Raw genomic sequence first — 21166 nt, 5'->3', positions numbered from 1 at the left:
ACATTTAGGTGATCTCAAACTAAGTACTTAGAGTGTGCTCTTGGAATCTACATCCATTCCCTATTTGAACCATTTCCCATTGTCTTACTTTTTTCCTCAAGTCCTTTTAATTGTACATCTAGAATGTTTTTAATGTCCAATTTTCTTCCTTTTCACTGGCGCTGATATGACTTAAATGTGTTGCAATCGCTGTAAAACCCTTAAAAATAAAATAAAAACAAAACAATAAGCAAATGATGTGACTTTACATTTTCAAGTTCCCTGATTGTGCAGATGCACATAATTTTGACAATTAATTAATTATAAGATAAAAATCTAATTAAAGAGAAAAGGCTTTCACGGGTGCTGACAGGTATTTAGATTAAACAAATAATTTTGCGTTTATCAGCAGGCTCAAACTCAGCAGCACTCTATTATCCACTCTATAGCACTTTAAATCAACGATTTGTCTTTATAAAACGAAGGGGAAGCTTGCATTGTAGGTAGACTAAGAATTTATTTTTAAAGATTCAGATTTATATAAAGAAAATGTAGACTTTTGTGTTTAATGTTGGTTGCAGGATTTATTTTTTATGATTTTTTTTTCTTCTTCTCTCTGAATAAGGTCCTTTTCCCACTTTTTAGTCTGCGAAAGCACCTCACAAATTTGTCTGGAAGCAATAACTGTTTGAAAACATCTATTTTAAACATTTTTTTCAGACCATCCACCAAAATGGCGGTTTTACCAAAGTATGGCTGTCTATCAAGACTATCATGTTCCCAACAGTTTTGCTTGTTCTTATTTGGTTCTGGCGTCGAATCATTCTTCAAGGTCGGAATACTAACCTGATGGAGAGGTAAATTTGTTACATATTACCATTAAAGATTTCATTTTGGGTCCAATAATTCATGATTTTGTGTAAGTATGATATAATTTTGCTAACAGTTGTCGAAGTTACATTGATTGTTTCATTCGAGTATACATTCATATTGACACAAACAATAGGATTTCTGAGAAATTAGATGTTCAGTTGTGTTGTGTCATTATTGTGTCATCAAAAATATTTCTTACATTTTTATTACTCTCTGATACATTGCACAGTGAATTATACATGTAAGTTATGTTATCATATGCAAATTTTAAGACTGTAAAACATATTTATCTTGTTCATTCTTTTCCTTTCTCAGAACGTTGTTCTCTTTAGGCATCATCCTGACAATTATGAATTGTAAGTGGTTTTTCATTGTTTTACTGTTCCTGTTTTGTTGTTAATGTTGTTGGTGGTGGTTTTCTTTCATTTGTTAGGAATAGACATAAAATTATATGGATTGATTTATCTCATTGGTTTGACTGCACCTTTCTATGAAATTTTGAAAGATGTCTTAGTTTAAAGAAGAGCCTATCTGTGATTTGCAGAGATAAGATTCAGAGATAAGATACAAGAATCTGAATCGAATAATCATAATGATAGTAAGAAGAAGAAGAAGAATTATGATCATATAGGGGAAAAATAGGATTTATATAGAGCAATGGCCACTAATGGTGCTCAAAGTGCTTGACAAGGGGTCCCTACTCAACAGTAACATGACATGTAGGATGAGACATGATACCTGTCATAGGATGTTACAATTTTTTTCTAGTAGAGGCACTGTGGTTAATGGCCAGGTTCTCATTTTATACCTGAGTACAGTTAAAGAATTTGATTAACGAAAGAGTCTTTTCCAAAAACTCAAACATGGGATCCACTGGTTTGGAAGCGAGTATCATATCACAAGAGAACAAAGCCACACAATAATAATGTTATTAATAATAATAAAGATGATGATGATATGTAATAATCATAGAAATATATCAGTTTTTAAAGTCAAATAAACAGATAAAAACAATTTCTTTTTTAGTATTTCAGAATAACTAATAACTTTATATTTTTGTGTCGACTTGAATGTTAATGATTTAAAGAGTTAAAAATAATTCTGCCAGGTCCAATTGAGTGGTTGACTTTGTTCATCAATATGCCGTTTATGATGCTTCTTAATGACATCCGAGATGGTGCCTTCTACGCTATGCTTTTATCCTTCTGGTTGATTTTTGTTGGAGAGCACACGATGGTATGAATATATTTTTACATATTTAAAGGTATATATGTCCGAGTGCCTTGTAGTTTGTAAATTATTGGACCAGCCAATTTCGATTGCAAGCAAAGATAGCATAATGTTTAGAGCTCCTATTTTGCATTGTTAGATATCTAGTCAGTTCAATATTTTTTGTCTATCTGTTAACCCATAACTACATTAATAGTTCATCTCTGCAGATCTAGCAAATGTATTGACAAAATGTGGCTAAATTGATCACCCTATTGTCGAAGGTCCAGCTATCAGGGTCAACATCTGTAGGAACCACTATATTATAGTATACTATGATTATTTTTTTTACACGCATTGTTTTAAAGAAAGAAAGAAAGAATAACATCTGTATTGCGTAGATTATCACTTTTGACAGTTTTAAAATGAAAATAATAATTGAGCTGGATTAGTCTTGTTCCAAGAGTTACAAGAGGAGATAAATTCTCACTTAAAAAAAAAAATGAATTAATTTGGCTTTAAAAAATTAGGTAAACCCAACATGATAGTTAGATAAATATATAATTTCCTAAACACGAAAGTGCATTTAACAATAATGCCCTTATAGCCTAGTAATTTTCCAACCATTTTGATTTTTAAGCTCAGCAGGAGAGCACTCTCTTCACATGCTAAGGGATCGTTTTGATGCCAGGTGCAGTCAAAAGTTTTATTGACCCCCTGTCCTCCGAGAAATGATTGCGTAGTTAGATTTATTAGATATGGCAGAGAGTGATTTGTGGTAGACTTCTTTTCTATCAAATGGGTAGCAAGCAATTGTCTGTTTAATGCTATAGATTGTTACAGTATGGGATTAAATTAGAAACTAGGATGTGTGAAATTGTGCTTTGTATTTCAGTCAACTCAGTCTGTGTGTAAGTTGAGGTGGATAAGGGGTGGAGTGAGTGAGCATCTTTGAGATATATTGTAAGATGTAAAAAGTGAAATGGAAGATGTTTGAAAATGTTTGGTGTGTGCGTGTGTGTGTGAGAGACAGAGAGAGAATGTGTGTGTCTGTGTGTATGTATGTGTGTGTGTGTGTGTGTGGTTGTAAAGGTATTAACAAAGCCCATTGTAAATTTCAATGATCAGATATATAAGTTCAATCATATCTTGTCTTATTCTGTAAAACTTGTCTTGTCTATTCCTTTGTTTCAAGGACCAATTGGAGAGAAATAAGTTGTCAGCATATTGGAAGGAAATGGCCATTGTCATTGCAGCCTGTGTTGCCCTTTTCATCTTCGACATGTGTGAAAGGTTGGTTTGAAACCCCAGAAAGTACGCTTTCAAAATATTATTTTTGAAATTGATGCAACAAAGTCCCACACAGTTGCCAAGGAAAGGGGAGAGTTAATAGAGATGTTTATTTATTAATTTATTTTTTTTTTTGGTTTATTTACAAGGTTCGTTTTAGGTGTGATGCTTCCCCTCATTTTAAGTTGTTTATTTTCCAATAATCATATGCCATCTCTGCTGATTGTTAAATAGATATTTTCCATGTCAAGCAAATTAGCCTTTGTTGTATGGAATGCACAGTGTGTGACCCATCAACTCAAACTGGTGTAATGAGTCTGAGTGAATCTTTGTTGTAAAGACTAAAGATGTGAAACGTGGATTAGATTAATGTGTTTTATGGAGGAGAATGGCGATAGATTTTTAAACTGTGATGAACTGCATTTTTTATTTATGATAGTTCTAACTTAAAAGTTTAGTTTGAAATTTTATAATGATAATTTTAAAAAGAAAAAAATAATAATAATAGTAATAATGATAATAATAATATCATTATATTTATAAATGATTATATATCTTAGATTTATAATACGTACATTTCTAAAAAGATGTTTTAGATAATGATATGATATATTTTTGTATTTTTCAGAGGAACTCAGCTTACAAACCCTTTCTACAGTATCTGGTCTTCTGAATCTGGTGCTGCTGCTGGTGTATCCTTTCCATCATCATTTCAGCTGTTAGTTGCACAATCCAAATCAACAAAAAAAATGTTTTTTCCTTTTTCGGAATTTAATCAAACAAAATAATAAGAGATTGTAAGTTTTTTAAAAGCTTAAGTCCTGATTTTTTCCTCTTCTGAGAATGCATGCAATTAATGACAATAGATCTTTATCATTGCCTTAATTTAAATTCATTCTTTGCGGCTCCCACTGTTATGGTTGTCATAAATGGAGGTTCTTTTCACTAACCTTGTCATTCAAAATAATCTTCAGATGATAGTTTAATGAACATGTTGCTGTTTAACACTGGAAGAAATAAATAACAATAGGAAATAAAATTGAGGCTTGAATTTAAGAATAGTCCTCACAATTTATTATCTGCCTTCGTTTAATAAATTGAAGCATCCATTTCATTTCCTGATGATAGTTTAACAAACTTGCCAATAAACAAAAGATAGTTTAAGAATTTCTGATCTTAGTGGGTGGGTCTCCTGATTTCAGTTTCAAAAGGTTGGCAGGTCCTCATTCCTTCTCAGTGTTACCCAGAAGGCCCGAATTGAAAGTTCATGTACTCCTTCAGTCATAGGCAGGGCTCATATAGCTGAAGTTGGTCCTAGTTTCTGTGAAATTATAACAGTTGGTGCAACCCTTTGGATGTATTGTCATCAAAATAATACTTTCAGTAACATCTAACAGACGCAGATACCTTGTCACTGCCATAGGACCAGTAGCTCATTCAGGATGGCAATAGACACAAGCATAAATAAATCGGCTTTGAATCCACAAAAAATCTAATTTTAAAAAATCATCCCTGCCTGCAAAATATTACATGATAATGAATTTGTGTATATCTTCCTTGACCATGTCAATAGCTTGGTTTCATTATTGTAGCTGCAGTTGCAGCATGCCTGTACTTCATCTTCCTGTGCTATCTCATATTCAAAGTGTTCAGGAACATCAGCTCCAAACGCAGTACACTAATATCAATGAGTAGCCGAAGACGTCAATATTACTCTGTAAGTTGTTCAAAGAACATTTGCCTAAGGAAAAAAGTGTTATAAGGTTCTTTTTTTTTTGTTTATATACACTTTTTTTGAGTAGCCCAAGTGTTGTGTTTGTTAGACTAAAAACGTTGTTCGTGTGTTATGTGTTGTTTTATTTTTTTGTTTGGATTTTTTTTGTTTTCAGTTTGTTTGGTTGGTTTTTTTGTTGTTTTTTTTTTTGTGTTTTTTTTTTTTAAATTGTTGTTGGCTTTTTTTACATACCAGAGTTTATTCTTTTATTATTTTAACCAGTGAAAACATATTCTTAATAATCTAAAGTTTGTAGTATATTAGTATTAGTGCTTTATCTATTTGTAGTGCAGACATGATAGTTTGTTATTGGTTTGTTTATTTTTCTTCTCTATATCAAGGGTATTATCTATCGATTCAAATTTCTGATGGTGGTGACTTTGCTGTGTGCAGCCATGACGGTAATATTTTTCATCATTGGACAAGTCAGTGAAGGGCAGTGGCAATGGGGTGATGAGGGAATCAGCCTGGAACATACCAGTGCTTTCCTTACAGGTTTGTATTTGTTTCTTATCGTAAGATTTATGCAAGAATTATTTTTTTTTATTCATTGTGTTTACAGAGTTATAAGTAAAAGGACAGCTTTTTTATTGCTTTTTTTTTGAGAGGGGGGGGGGGAGTATTTTTGTATGATCTTCTACTCAACCACCCTTATTTATTTACCTTGTCAGTGATCATTGACACTGTATATTTTATGCATTTGTTTTTTGTGTATATGAGTGAGTGTAAATTATATATTATGTATACATACGTTTGTATTATAGTCTGTATATTTGTATGTATGAATGTTTTTTGTATATATGTGTATGTATGCCTGTATGTATGTATGTATGTATGTATTATGTATGTATGTATATTTTAGGTATGTTTTTTGTATATAGGTATGTATGTTTGTATGTATGTATGTATGTATGTATGTATGTATGTATGTATGTATGTATGTATGTATGCGTGACATAGAACTGAAAGCATTGACTTGCATGGTGTGGAGGAGAATAGGAGGAGAAGCATTTATATTATTTAGGGGGAGGGGGGTTGGACAAAGTATCATATGCATTATAGGGAATGATTGATGTCTTGCTTAGGGTGACAAAACAAGTGGTCAGGCTCTATAGTCTTGTTCTGGATAAACAAAAATTGAGAAACTGTGATCAATTCCCGCAGTTGTCATCCTTTGTATATGATTCTATGTCAAAAAGGTTGTTTTTGTAACTTTTGCCACAAAAATACTCCAATAATATGGTGTTTTTTTTTAAAAAGGGAAAAAATTGTTGTCATCAATTTGTATCATTTGAATAATGTAAAATAAATCAAAAACTTGTGATATACCTCCAAATAGAACAGCAGAAATAGTTTCTCAAGGTATAAAAAATGTGAACAGAGTATCAACCTTGTGCACACTTTTTCGACACTTTAAAAGGTTATAACTACTATAAATTTGATGCTAGATCATCGGTTTTGGTTTATTTTTAATTATTTAACTCAGAGAAACTGATGAAACCGATTTTTTCCCTTAGTTTTTCCAAATAAATTAGTATTGGAGTATTTACAAAAACGACATTTTGTCACAGATTTATTTCTAAATGATCACAGTTCCCCCAATTTTTGTCTGTCTACAGCAAAGCCATAGAACCTGACCACTTGTCTTGTTACCCTAAGCAAGACATCAATCAATGATAACAATTCTTATAATGCATATTATAGAGCATGATACAGTACACCTTGGTTACAACAAAGTCATCGAAGGGACAGGAGGTCCCTTGTTGTAACCACACCCACAGCCACACAAAGAAAGATAAAATCAACGCATTGCTATGTGACTGTGAGAAAGATTTTTGTCCTTTGTTTCTGTATCCCTATATCCCCATTTTTCTTGCTTCCCAAGGACCAGTCACTTTGGTAAAACAATTTTTTTGACTTCATCATTGCTTTTCATTTTCAGGCGTCTATGGTATGTGGAATATTTATGTCATTGCTATGTTGTGCTTGTATGCACCATCTCACAAAAACTACTCTGATGAACCAGGTAGGAAAATCCTATTTTTTAAAATTATAAGATTTTAATGCCTTTAGCAAAACAAAATTTACCTAGCTTAGCGCTTTACTGGATAAGTGAGCTACTTCTTCATAATGGCATTCCTTTTAGTTTTCTATATCCTTCTGTTATATGATGTTCTTTAGAGTTTTGTTGAATTGCTTTGTTTTATTTCAAACTGTTTTTCTTTCTTGGCTGACTGTTCTTTCCTGGAATATACACTTGGCTTGTAAAATTTATCTGATTTATTGAGGGTTTTTTTTTTGGTCTATATTTCAAAACTTTATCTTGTTGGGCAAATATTAATTGGAGTTCAATTTCCTTTAAACGAGAAAAAAAAAATCAACTTTCAAATTGAATGCCGGGAATTTTTGAAAAATCTGCTTGAATTGGATTATTAAACATCATTTTTTAAATGTGAATGATGTTTATTGTGGGATTTAAACCCTAAACCTTTCCAATCCAAAAGCAAATGACTTATCACAGCCATTATTTGGCTTTCAGATTCGCTTGTATTCAATCCAGATTAAATGAGTTAACTTTGACTTCCTAGTTTGCAGCATTGATGATAAAGTATAAAGTACAGGCCTGTAAATCTTCCGACTATTGTCGGATTTCTGACAGTACGATTTTGCTCTATATATTCTGTTCACAGTGTTGACTAGGTGAGCTTTTAGTTCTCTACCTGCGCCACGGTCAAGAGGTCATTCACTCCATCAAATTCCCGACCAGTGCAACGGGTTATCTCCCGTGATACTTAACAGATTTGTTACTGATATCTGGTTAAATTACAATCGCTTTTGCACAACCACAGTCGATTTTACCAACTTAAACAAATTGGCAACACATTGAGAAAACTTTGATCTGTATTTTGGTACCAAACACTCTATCATTAGAATTTCTTTCTTTGAGATAATTTGTATTTTGATATCAGCACAATTTCGATTATAGTTTGTTAAATTTAATTTATTGATTGCATTATTATAAGCAAACAAAATGATAGAAACTCTCAAATCTTGCTCTAACCAATGGAGGAATAAAGTAACCTTTCATTCATTCCCTCACAAGTTGTGCGTCACTCTTAGTTCTTTGATGATATGCAATAATATCTCGGTGCAGCTGTCCGATTTGTTACACTTTGATCATTGCTGATTCAGAGGCATATGGATTCTTCACACAAGTTATATTCAACAGGTGGTCACATGAGTTTAGCTTAATATTATATGAACACAATTATACTGACTTTTAGTCCACTAGTTACAAACATGGTCAATAAAGAACACTCGAAAAAAGTCAGAGTCGTTTCACATTTCGGTTGCATATATTTGAGATATACTTCCCAGGTTATAATATTGTTTCAGTACTTTGTGGGTAAAAAAGAAAACTTGTATAGTTTGTAATTATTATGATACAATGATCAATATATGATTAATTAAGGGTGATCATTTTAAGCATTCGCGATACAGACACGACTTAACGAAGGGACAAAGGACAAATAGTAACCATGTCATAAAGAAATGTATATACAATAAAATTACTTTAAACCGAAAGAAGCGAAACCGAAAAATACCTTAAACTGCAAAGAATTTAAGAAATTGTACTAGTTTCTTCATTATCTTTGTACTAATTCTTACGATGAACCGAAATACTTCTAAGCAGGACTTTCTTTAAACCGAAACAACTTGAGAGCACCTTCCTTTTTTCTCTCTCTATTTTTCTTCCAAAAGTCGGGAAGGTGGACACATGTAATAAAATAATGCCCGGCGATATTAAACAAAGAGCGTAAGTTTAAGATGAGGGTGATGGGTGGGGTGGGGGGTGGGGGGTAGGCAAACACTTCAATTACTGCACTTGGGCTTGGTCAACACCACAATCCCACAGACTGGAAAAGGAAGACAGCGGGTGACTGGCAGGCGAAAAATGAGGAAAGAGGGGGAGTTGGGATGTAGAATCACGAAAGCGAGATGTTCTCGCTCGTGTGTTGATGCTTTGGAACTTTTCAACACGACAATAAGGAGGAGGGTGGTAGACAACTTACCATTGACATGCCATTTCATTTCCACTTTGTTTAAATGTGTGTGTGTGAGGGGTGGGGGGGGGGTGAGGTTCTATGTAATTAGGCCTTTGAACCTAATGGCAATTCAACAAAAGAGAGACGTGTAGTAGACAGCTTAGCATTGACACGCCTTTTCATTTCCATTTCACTTCATCTCTGAGTAGCTGCGCATCATTCATTATCAATTATCTCACAAGAACTTTCGATCTTATTTCAGCTTTGCATTTTACTAAAAGATGTCTAAAAGAAAGCACTGTGCTTACACGTTTCAGTTTAAAATCAAAATACTATGTAAGTCGATGAAAAAAAAGTTGATAAAGATGGAGATATGTTGAATACACGGCATCCCGAACTCAACTCTTTCAACAGTTTTGAATTGAAAACAAAAAACCCCAAAAATATTTTTAAAACACACACACACACAAAAAAAAAAAAAAAATTAATGGTAATGAAGCCTGCATTTATTCAACAACTCCATTTAACGGGAAACCCATGATATGATTAAATGAGCAAATTCCTTAAATAGTTACTACCCTTGAAAAACATTGCAAAACGGGAACTTGCTTTAAACCAAAATGTCTTTAAACCGAAATGGTTTAGAAGGTCCCCAAAATTTCGGTTTAAAGTAATTCTACTGTATATATATATATATATATATATATATATATATATATATATATATATATATATATATGTGTGTGTGTGTGTTTTTGTTTGTTTGTTTGTGTATGTGTGGGAGAGAGAGAGAAAGGGATATATATATATATATATATATATATATATATATATATATATATATATATATATATATATATATATATATATATATATATATATATATATATATATATATATATATATATATATATATATTAATATTTACCACAATGTTGGAGTCAGTCTACATCGATGTTTCAGGCCTTTTCAGCCATTGTCAGGACTGTGTGTTACATGAGTTTGGTTTGTTGTCTGTTGTTGTTTGCTGAAGTGGTTCCAGTTTGTAGTTAATTAGTAAGTACTTCCGTCGGTATGGACAAGTATTGTACATCTCATTTTTCGTGTTGAGTGTGGCTTCATGAGGGTGTTTGATTATAGTATATTTCTCTTCCAGGCATAAGCTACATTGTTTTGATGTTGGTGTGTATCCTGTTGCTTTAGATATAATTTTCCATGAAACGTTTTGGTCTAGTTTGTTGTCTTTTAATTTCCAAATATGTTCGCTGAGTTTTGTGGATGTTTTTTTGTTAGTGTTTCTAAATGTTGAAGTGTGGAGGTTGTATCTTGTTTTGAAATTATTTTCCGTTAGTCCTACATATTTTTCTTGCTTGTTTGTTTTAGTTTCGGTGACTGCGGTTTGGTAAATTGAACTTGATTCTAAACATTGTTTGTTTAGGGGGCAATGTTCTTTATTTCTGCAGTTGCATTTTCTGGTGGGTGGGTTTTGCTCTTGTCGGTGGTTTATTAATATTTTTTTGTTGTGGCTTGAAATTATTTGTTCTATGTTGCGCATACACGAGTAGCTTATTTTTATGGTATTCCTGTTGCTATATATTTCAAACCATTTTCAATATATATATATATATATATATATATATATATATATATATATATATATATGTATTAATACCGGATAGGGAGACTTTTGGTACCCCTATTAGTTCATTTTACAGTACTTTACCAATAGGGAGACCAAAATCCGGTCCCCTATTGATTTGACCTCTAGCACATTCACTTTTCTGATTTTACTTTAAGGTTGTCAACCCAACCGTCAAGGATATATAATTGTAAATCATAGTATTGAAGTTATTTGTTAAACACCACAGTAAGAAGAGTTATGCCTAAATTTTTACGTTGGTCAATAAGGTGACCGCCTGAAAAAAGTACAATAGGGGTACCAGTGTTTTCATCGATATATTTCAATAGTGAGGCACTATATCTTTCCGAAATTTTCTCTAAAATTCTAGAGCATTATATGGATTTTTATAGTAATGAAAACCTAATATAAAATTGTGTGAAAGTTGATGAACTGAGGAATGAACAAGATATACGAATTATAATCTATTTTTAGAAACAGATTTATCGAATCTTGGTCCGGATTCTTATCTTGGTGACAAGAGACAAGCAAACATAGTAACTCTTTTTTTGTGAAACGTATGTTTAGTCAATTTCGCGCATAAAGAGGCACTCGGCACTCACTTACTCACTTCGCAAGTCAGTAGTAGGTGGTTATCAGTTATCAGCTAGGCCTTTAATTCTTAGTCAAACGCTTCATCAAACCCATTATTGAGTAGCATGTTGATGCCTGATGCCAGTTGAAGCCATCTCGACGTCGTGAAATGGAGCATCTTCTGTCATAGCAGTAGAATCGTCAGATGCCGCATTTAAATCCTCCATTCCAGGCGTTGCTGTTGCCATATCGATCTTCGAAATGATTTGGTCTAGACGTCAAGTTGACCCGTTCTATGTCTGAAGAGATTTTAAAGTGCAATACCTAACATTATATCTTGATCTACAAAAGAGTCTTTTTAAATGAACTGCTGTGTTTCTATATTTTTCAAGAACCAAGGATTATCTGATAACCACTGACTACTGACTTGCGAAGAGAGTGGCCGACGGACGTCCTCTCTATAGCCGCAAGTATTTTTTCGTCACTTGCTGAGTTCCAAACTAGACGTCTATGGCATTGTGGGGTAAATTGATGCTGGAGGCATCATTGAAGAGACACCGAGATAATTTAAATGGTAAGTTATTGGCCATTCTTATTACATCACTGTTGATTTAAGATTTTCAATAGGGTAGACATCACACTAGGTACTTTGGTAAAAAATTCAAATTGGATTGAGCTCAATGAAACCTATATCATTTTAAAGTGCTTTTCAACACGATTCTAATGATACCAAAATTGTGAAAATCAGATAAGCAGAAAAAAAGTTGTGTTAGTTTAAAGGCTGACAAATGGTTTTCTATTTGCCTTTGTTATTTACTGACGGACTTTGTGACCTGAAAATTGTTGCATTTCCGGTAGTAACCGCCATTTGGATTTCAAAACTGGTCTAAAATGACCGCTAAGATTTGAGTAAGAATTTACTGGAACGAATTTCATGGATGCGGTATACAACTTTGCCTTGAATTTAATTTTATAAAAAAGTTAAGATGTTAAATAAACGTGCCAGCATGAAATTTTGATTTACCAAGTTCTAATCTTTTAATTATCCAAAGCTAAATTATACCCTATTTTATCCATAATCAAAAGTTATACTAAATTGTCATTGATTTTAAAATAAACTACACCAAACGATAGAGTAATTTCTCCTGAAGAAAATAAGACATAAATCATTAAAATCCATCCATAAACAAAAAATCTATGGAACTTTTTCTGAGACCCATCACTCAAAAGTCCAAAAAATCGGGTCACAGCCACTAGGCCATTTATCGGCTCCCTGCTGGAGGGCCAAATGGACGTTTACCAAAGTACCTAATCACACACACACCGATTGATGATTGTCACTTGTCAGTCAGTCATTTGGAAGTGGAGTCAGATAATTCGGGAACTTCTGTAGACTGTAGATTCACACTAGTGAGTAAGATCTGTCGTTTACTACTACTACTACTACTACCACTACTACTTTTAGTTTTAGCGCTATCCAACTCAACACTTCTCGTGTTTATTTTATTTTGGCAAAACTAGAATGGATTTTTGAAAAGAATATAAAATAATTTAAACTTAAACCTGTCTTTGCATCTTGCTTTATGCATACAGTATGCCATATCACAAAATCATAGTTTAATGTTGAGAATATGCTATTTCTTTTGTAACTTCAGATCAGAGAGATTTGAGCTTTAAAAATCCTGAAAAATGTCTTGCTGTCAATCCAGACAACCCTTTTGATGTGATCTATGATGTTAATGGTAAGAATGTAATTTGATGAGGAAATGAATAACATTTAGGTACACATAGTTTGCTTTTTTTTTTTTTTTTTTGAGTCATGATGTGTAATACTATTACAGTCCACTCCGGATAATTGCAACTCGTTTAATCGCAACTTTCGGTTAATCACAATATTTCCTAAGCAATGGAAATAATTCTATATAAAAGTCACTGGTTAATTGCAACAAACTTCGGTTTTTTAAAAAGTGGTAAATTCAAGAAATCAAACAGTATATCATGATTAAATTTCATCATGGATGAAATCGTGACAGGTTGAAGAATCGAGGGTGAGCAGGATTTAATGCTACAGTAGTGTGTCACCACTCTGTTAGAGTCGAAAGAGGGCGGGGCTCTGCAGTATGGGTTTGTGACGTCATCGGTGGCCATTAAATAGAAGAGGGGTGGGGCTGGTCATAATCTTGACAACAGGTTATAAATGACAGTTATAAAGAGAGACTGAGCGATATCCTTTGTTTTAGGATTAACAACTGTGCATTGTGACCAACGAGTTTGGTGAGAGCTTATTGTCTCTCATTAAGGCTAATCTCTTTAACTCTGACAAATGTTGAATTGTTGAGAAAAAAGATTGAAACTTCTTCCAATCTGAATAAGATATCGGCTTGCTTCATAGCTGCTTTTGGTTGACAAATCTACACGGGGCTGCCATATGGTTTTTGTTTCAATCAAATTGCTCTGTATGTGGTGGACAAAGAATATTATTTACTGGTTTGAGTTGACAATAAATGTGTAAAATGTTGAAATAGTGGACAGGAAACTGAATTTCGGTTAATCCCAACATTTTCGATGATCCCAAGGTATTGCGATTATCCTAAGTGGACTGTACCTGAATCTTGAACGAAAAACTATCATATGGATATGATTATAGACAGATTGGTTTCTGGAATTATATTTCCGTCCTCCCTTGCCAACTCTGACGTTCTTGAAATTTAAAAGAAAATAGCCAGAAGGTTTCGGACTTAATTTTCTTTTTTTTCCAAAGGACAATAGTCATAAGGTAAATAATTTTTAAAAAATCCTTTTACAGCACAAGATGGCATGATTTTTTGTTTAAGAGTTTAGAGAAAAACTTGTACATGATAGTCTTCAGCTTTTTTTTTGTTGTTTTTATTTTCTATATAGACTCCAACTCAGAGCCTGAAAGTGATGCAGAACAAAGTTCCATATCACATGATTCATTTGTGGTAAGTATGTACATTAAAATAAAATCATAACATTTGTATAGCGTTTATCCACAGTTGGCACCATGCTCAAAATGCTTCACATCACCATATTTTGTGGTGGACAAAACACATTTGCCACAAAAGATGAGACCTGCAGTCTGTTAGGCGCAATACAATATTTCAGGACAAGGACAACACTGTTTTACACCAGTGAGATCTCCTAGTTTTTTGTTGTTAAAAATTTTTCTTTGCAGTGGACTTCGCCAACAATAACACTATTTTAAACCTTCCTCGTTATATTTTGAAGTGATATTCATTGATGAGCCATTCACATTTGAAGTCGTTTGTTTTTTATTTGACAAAATGTGAAAATGATGCGTTTCCAGGAAAAATTAAAATAGCTTCTGTTGGGATTATACTTTTGATCTCGCATTTTGTCCAAATTCTCTTGCATCGTAATGTTTATCAACTTTTTTTGTTAACTATATTGCAGTTGCAAGGTTAGGAAGTTCATATTGTTGCAATGACAACCATTTATATGTCCAGAATCGTAGTGATATAAAAAATTGTTTTGTAGTTGTTGGTCCTGGTGTAGGATTTAAAGAGTTGGTTAAAAACGGTTTACTGAAACCCTGGTTGGTGTATCTATATTTATCCAAGCACAGTTGAACATATTAAATACTTAGACAATATGTCTGCCTTTCTCAACTCTTTTTTATTATACTTGCATTATTAACCAGCTAATTGTTTAGTTGGATTATTAAACAATGGCTCTTCATGTTTATTGTCAACATGAATAAATTGATTGATCTGTCATCTTTTCCACAAAATATACAGGGTCCCGATTTTGTTGCTGACTCCGAGTCTGATTCCTCTACGTACTCTGTGAGGTACCCAATGCTGAGTACATCATTGTCTTTGGAACCTAGTGCTCATTCCCCAACTCAGTCAGAGCCTCATCCACAACTATCACAGACTGAACCTCGTTGCCAGTTTGGGACCCAGGTTCAACCCGAATGCTATACACTTGCAAACCAACGTGTTACGTGCACTGGTGAGTCATTTTTTTGTCATTCTTCTCCTTTGATATTTGTGGGATCAATTTTAATTTACCCATTCCTTTTAAAAGAAAACTTCCACCCCCTCCATGGTGCTGCATTTGTGTTATTGCATTTTTTTCTGTTTTGGCAGTGCTGCGTCGCAAAATACGCTACCATTTACATAACAAGCACAAATCCAAATTTGATAGGGTGGACATCTTAGAATCTGAAACCCCAATGTGTGAGTGATATCAGTGAAACCAGCCATAAAAATGTTCATGTTTATTTTATTGGGGGTTTTTTTGTCTGTAATAGACTTAAATTGCTTGTATTGTAAGTGTTAAAATGGTTTTTTTGTTACAACCCATCTATATATTAAAACTGTTTCTTTGTATTTCTATGATGCTTAAGGCTTTTTTTCACAGACCAGCTGGAAACTTAACGAGAATCAGAGTAGATAACATTTTTATTAATCTTGCAACCTAAACAGTATATGATGATTGGGAGCATTTAAAGAAAAGCACATTTTCTTTTTAATTTGTCGGTACTAAAATTATACTTTGATAATGTCTGCTGTGCTACAAACCCTTTTGACTTCCAGGTTCAATATTTTTCTTTATTCTAAAATTCTTGGGTTTCCTTTCAATGACAACTGAGATCATTAAAATTCAGCTCACAACATGATGTGTGTAGATTTGATGAAAACATATGTTCGAGTTGAGAAGCAGTGTTCACGAACTTGCTGATCGTTTTTACTAGCATTTATTTTCCTAACTTACCTGTGTCAATTAACAAAGGCAAGACTCAAATATTTTCTATCTGAACAGTGTGTTTGTTATTGAAATATTTCCGGCATATACATGTCATATTTCATTCCCACAAAATATAAATCAGGATTAAGTTTTCTGGGCATCAGCATCGTTCAGGCAGTTGGGGGTAAGTCTTTAAGGAATTAATGAAGCCGATGCTCAACCGGTCTGGAGGACGTTTGATTGATGTCGGCTGTTTGTTCTGCCAGCCGGTGATGTTTTCTCACTCCCTCAATGACAAAGAAAGTCATTGTTATGACTATGAACTATAGTCTATTATTACTTTTGTTACTATATTAATTGTTACTTATTGCCGCTACTGTTATTATTATTATTATTATTATTATTATTATTATTATTATTATGATATTGCCTTCATTGCATTCTATTACTATTATTGATATAATTAATTTCTGATTGTTGTAAATAATTTATGTGAATTGAATTTTGTCGATTGGCCAAGGGCCTACAATAAACTTAAATGAAATGTTAGTCTTTGGATAGGACTTGGGTCTATTCTTGATTGCTTTTCCGCCTGGGTCGAGTGAAGCATTTGGAGTAAATTTTGTTGCTCAACGTAAAAAACATGACGCTTACCATTCCGCTGATACTGATACCTCCAAGGGGTGGTTGGGGAAAAACCCAAAATTCTTTTGACATTCTGTCTGATTATTCGCTGAAACAACAAAGGACAATCTATGTATTCAGATGAGACTTCAATGTGTTACTATTCCGATTTATGTTCATATTTTGATTATAATGAAGAGGGAACCCTGAACCCAGTGAAGTGGGTGGATTGATCTATTTATTTCTATTTCAAAACAAAAATATGGCGTCTTTTCACTGGATTTGTTATGTGGCAGAGGTCTCCACAAATCTAACATACCTCTTCCAAAGGAATAGATGGTAGAAAAGTATATAACAAGAAGGAATTATGACAGTTACTTGTCCAGGCCTTAAATATTTGGAATGCTATTCCTCTCTATCGCTGTCATGTAGCTGATGTGCATACGATCTGTCTATTGATTTATTTTCATAGTTCATAGCATGATGTGCTTTATTTTCTTCTTTTTTTTCCAGAGAAATACAAAAAGCCAAGGAGACCCTGTCCATACTGTGGACAGTTGCAAACAAAACTCTCAAGGCATTTGATGAGGAAACACAAAGATGAGACAGAAGTTACAGAGGCCATGAAACAGCCTGTAAAGGAAAGGGATAGAACAATGGAGTATCTCAAGAAAAAGGGCATTTTTTATTCAAACACTAGAAACAATTCAATAGTTATGCGTGAGAGAGCACAAGGGTCACATGAAGTTGTTATGTGTGCTGGCTGTAAGGGGTTTTACTCTGGACGAAGGGTTTATGAACACAAAAAGAAATGTAGTACTGAGCATGCTCTGTGTACTGGGGTTGTAAAATTTTATCCCGTGGCTCCCAATGCAAGTAAAGAAATAAAGGAGAATATTCTTGACAAATTTCGGAATGATGAAGTGGGAAATTTGTGTCGATCAGACAAAGCTATAGTATTGTTAGGAACAAAATTGTGGAGTAAAAGTTCAAAGAAGGAGAGAAAAGTTATAATGAGTGATTTACGCATCTTAGGAAATTTGATTTTAAAAACTAGGAAGAGAACAAATCAACCTTCTTTCTCTGGAGAGGACGTGGTGAAGCGTTGTAACTTTAATGAAATATCGCAAACCATTTCTGAAATGACTTTGAAAGAGGATGGGACATTGAAAGCAGGCTTGAAGCTTTCAATTGGATTTATATTGAAAAAGTTAATTAATTTCTTAAAAGGGGAATATATAATGCAAAACAAAATGGAAGAATCCGCAGAGATAGATTTGTTCAAAGCTGTCCTGGATTATAATTGGGATAGTATTTTTTTTACAGCCAGAGTTCAATGTGAAGCAAAGAGAACAAATTTGAGAAAACCCAAAGAGATGCCATTAGAGAATGATATAAAGAAGCTACGGCAATTTATTACTGAAGAGATGGTCCGTATTTGTGAGGATGATTATCAATTATTTGATTCACATATGTTTGTTGGCTTCGCAATGTCATCGTAGCTAGGCTTACAATGTTTAATGCGAGGAGAGGCGGAGAACCCTCAAGGATGTTGTTAAAAGACTGGAATGATGCAGATTCAGGTGTATGGGTTGATCCCCAGCTTGTACAAACATGTCACTGATCCTCTGGAAAAAGCGTTACTTGAGAAGTATAAGCTGGCCTATCAGTCTGGAAAGGGAAGCAAGATGTTGGTCCCTGTGTTGATACCCAATGACACAATTCAGCCTTTAAGGAAACTTGCACAGGAGCGTAAAGCTGTTGATATTTCAGACAACCCATTTCTTTTTCCAAATACAGGAATATCCAAAGATCATGTAAGTGGTTACATTGCCATCAAATATGTCACTTCCTTAGTAAAGGATTTAGAGAAACCCCAGTTGTTAATAGCTGATAAATTCAGGCACCGAGCTTCGACATTATTTGCCTTACTTGATGTCCCACAACACGAGAGAGATGTCTTCTATCGACATATGGGACACTGTGAATCAATCAATCAAAACATTTATCAGTGTCCACTTGCAATACGAGAAATAACAGAAGTTGGTCATTTTTTGGGTCAAATTGATAACTCAGCATCGGTCACTGGGGAAGGAAATTGTAACATTGAAACAAATGACTCTGTAGTGAATAGAGACTCAAATGCAAATTTTGGAACATCCATAGTAACAGCTGCAAATCAAGAAGAAATATTTGATGGTGAAGCAGGAGTGCCAAATCAGCTTACGTGTTCTTCAAAACAAACTGAACCCAAGAGGAATTCAAGCAAAAATCGGAGATACATGTCATGGTCAGATGAGGATACAGATAGAGTCAAGTCATATTTTAAAAACTTTGTCGAAGATGTTTCAGCACATGGTTCAAGGGGATCATTACCTAGAAAGTCTGAAATTATTCTGTTCTTAAAACACCACAGGGTATTTTCACAAAAAGGAATCCCTGAAGGTACACTAATTAGTTTGGTGAAGACAAAGATTTTTAATGAAAGAAATAAATATAGAAGGGAAAGAGCGTTTCAATCGGTGTAATGACAATCATGAATTTGATTTGTATTACATTCATTGTATTGTATAGTGTTATTGACATATTTTGGGGGTTTACAAAAACGTTTTATCTTTATATAGTACAATCTGTTCATCATTGCAATATCCTTTTTTATATTATATGAACATTCATTTGCTCAGCTTGAGAGACAAATGCTTTGTAGAACCATAGCTGCCAACCGTTCTGTTAAAAACGGATTTGTTCCGTATTTGACTTCCTGAGTCCGTAAGTGCTTATTTTTAGTTCAAAATCCGTATTTTGTAATTTTTGACTAATTTGTGGTAAAAAAGCCATGTGAGCCTAATGAATTATTATTATTGATCCATTATTATTACTATTACTACTACTACTATTGTTGTTATTATTATTATCATTATTATTGGTGTCCAGTGAGAGCATAATCTCCATTTGTGTAGCTCTTTAATTTGAATTATGCCTCTATCATAAATGATTTTCAACAATTAAAAAAGTTCCATTCGTTTATATGACGCCTGTATTTTACTCAAACCTTTCATAATGTATTGGAGATTTGCATAGGATATGGATGTTAGCCTCGATATACTTTGAATATTCTAAGACAGTATTGATACTTTCACTATTTGTTACAAATATTATTTTAATTAAGAATAAAATTAAATCCACCTTTTTGATTGGAAGGTATTCAATAAGAAAATCAATTGCTTATATTGATTAAAGATGACAATGATTATTTCCCTTTATTAATTTATGAAATATATAAATTTAATCCCTTTAAAAACATCTTCATCTGATTTTAATTTTTTTTTTTTCAAGCAAGCTTTTGTAACGGTTTAGGTTCAAGAAAAATAAGTATACTCCATTTTTAGGTGTGTTTATCTTGTCAAAGTAAAGAAGTAGGAATTCTCTAATATTTAGAGGTGCATTTTACTATAACTACTATTATAGTATACTACTTAAAGACCATTATGTTGCATGAAAGAAAACATATATGCAATCGTCTACTTTTTATCTGAACTCACCTAATTTTTACCCCAAAACGCCCTCTCAAGTGATGTACCAGGTTGGTAGTTATGCATTTCTAACCATCTTAAGTTATTTCATTTATTTTACAATTGTGCTTCTTGTGTATTGGTCCTTATCAAAGTTGAGGCAGTTGAATTCTTTCTTTATATTGTCCATTCTGAATTTTGATCTCATTGTGGAAAGCTCCCATAGCGGGCAGGGAGGTACACACTGTGTCTTCTATCCCCTTATATCTGTTTTCCAACATGCTTTCAGTCTTTGTCTTGGAATGAGATTACTTGTTTTTTTCCTGGCCTTCGCCGGAGTCCTAGCTGGGAGGGAAGCAGTCAAATGCATATTTATTGTTTTGGGAGATGATATTTTTTTCCTTGTAAATCATCTCTCTGTTATGTATTATTACTATATTTGTTATTTTTTAATGTATAATGTAAGCATTTGAGTGTGTTCCTCTTTGTTGGATTTTGTTCTTGTGTCCGGATAAGACTTATAGGTGATCTCAAACTAAGTACATTGGTGATACGCTCTTGGAGGAATCTACATCTGATCCCTATTTGTTCCCAGTTCCCCTATGTCTTACTTTCTCTTGGATGCTTCAACTGTAATTCTAGAACTTTTTACTATCCAATTTTCTTCCTTTTTACTGGCGCTGATATAACCTAAATGTATTGCAAGCGCAGTAAAACCCTTAAAAACAAAACAACAATCATTGTGGAAAGTGTCATTTTAACGATTCAAATGTGCTGGTACTAAACCCGATAATTGAGCAACATTTGGACTAGCCTGTCATCTCAAACTTGTTAGTGTTAGTAATAGTAATTAAAAAGGCTGACTTTTATATGTTGCGATTCGATGAAGGGGGGGGGGGGGGGGGGGGGGCTT

General features: G+C 33.6%; 2 protein-coding genes across 6 annotated transcripts in view; both read left to right on the top strand.

Annotated features, from left to right (window-relative positions):
* Nucleotides 1-21166, top strand: part of LOC144957286 (protein wntless homolog) — a 35696-nt gene that overhangs the window by 4672 nt on the left and 9858 nt on the right. For 3 of the 5 annotated variants that reach the window (XM_078888414.1, XM_078888388.1, XM_078888397.1), the window contains exons 6-13: nucleotides 700-836; nucleotides 1168-1208; nucleotides 1961-2088; nucleotides 3257-3354; nucleotides 3980-4043; nucleotides 4925-5068; nucleotides 5467-5620; nucleotides 7068-7151. In XM_078888414.1, the coding sequence (XP_078744540.1) occupies nucleotides 700-836; nucleotides 1168-1208; nucleotides 1961-2088; nucleotides 3257-3354; nucleotides 3980-4043; nucleotides 4925-5068; nucleotides 5467-5620; nucleotides 7068-7151 (850 nt within the window). Of the gene's footprint in view, nucleotides 1-699; nucleotides 837-1167; nucleotides 1209-1960; nucleotides 2089-3256; nucleotides 3355-3979; nucleotides 4044-4924; nucleotides 5069-5466; nucleotides 5621-7067; nucleotides 7152-7815; nucleotides 7930-10134; nucleotides 10218-21166 lie in introns of those variants that run through there. The other 2 variants (XM_078888404.1, XM_078888424.1) reach the window with 2 other exon arrangements.
* LOC144957283 (uncharacterized) lies at nucleotides 15038-18326 on the top strand. Its single transcript, XM_078888385.1, has 2 exons — nucleotides 15038-15379; nucleotides 17255-18326. Exons 1-2 carry the CDS (start codon nucleotides 15103-15105, stop codon nucleotides 18241-18243), a joined length of 1266 nt encoding a protein of 421 aa, XP_078744511.1. The 5' UTR covers nucleotides 15038-15102; the 3' UTR covers nucleotides 18244-18326.

This window comes from Berghia stephanieae, chromosome 1 (assembly GCF_034508935.2).
Source record: "Berghia stephanieae isolate SIO BIC M18660-M18661 chromosome 1, UCSD_Bste_1.3, whole genome shotgun sequence".
NCBI lineage: Eukaryota > Metazoa > Mollusca > Gastropoda > Nudibranchia > Aeolidiidae > Berghia > Berghia stephanieae.
The sequence above is the reverse complement of the archived record's forward strand: the minus strand, read 5'-3'. Positions and strand labels throughout refer to the sequence as shown.

Bases quoted from the DNA above. Each gene is read 5' to 3' on its own strand.
- LOC144957283 (XM_078888385.1), top strand. From the start codon at position 15,103: ATGTTTATTGTCAACATGAATAAATTGATTGATCTGTCATCTTTTCCA. The intron at 15,380-17,254 runs GTGAGTCATTTT...TTTTTTTTCCAG, and splicing joins CCAACGTGTTACGTGCACTG to AGAAATACAAAAAGCCAAGG.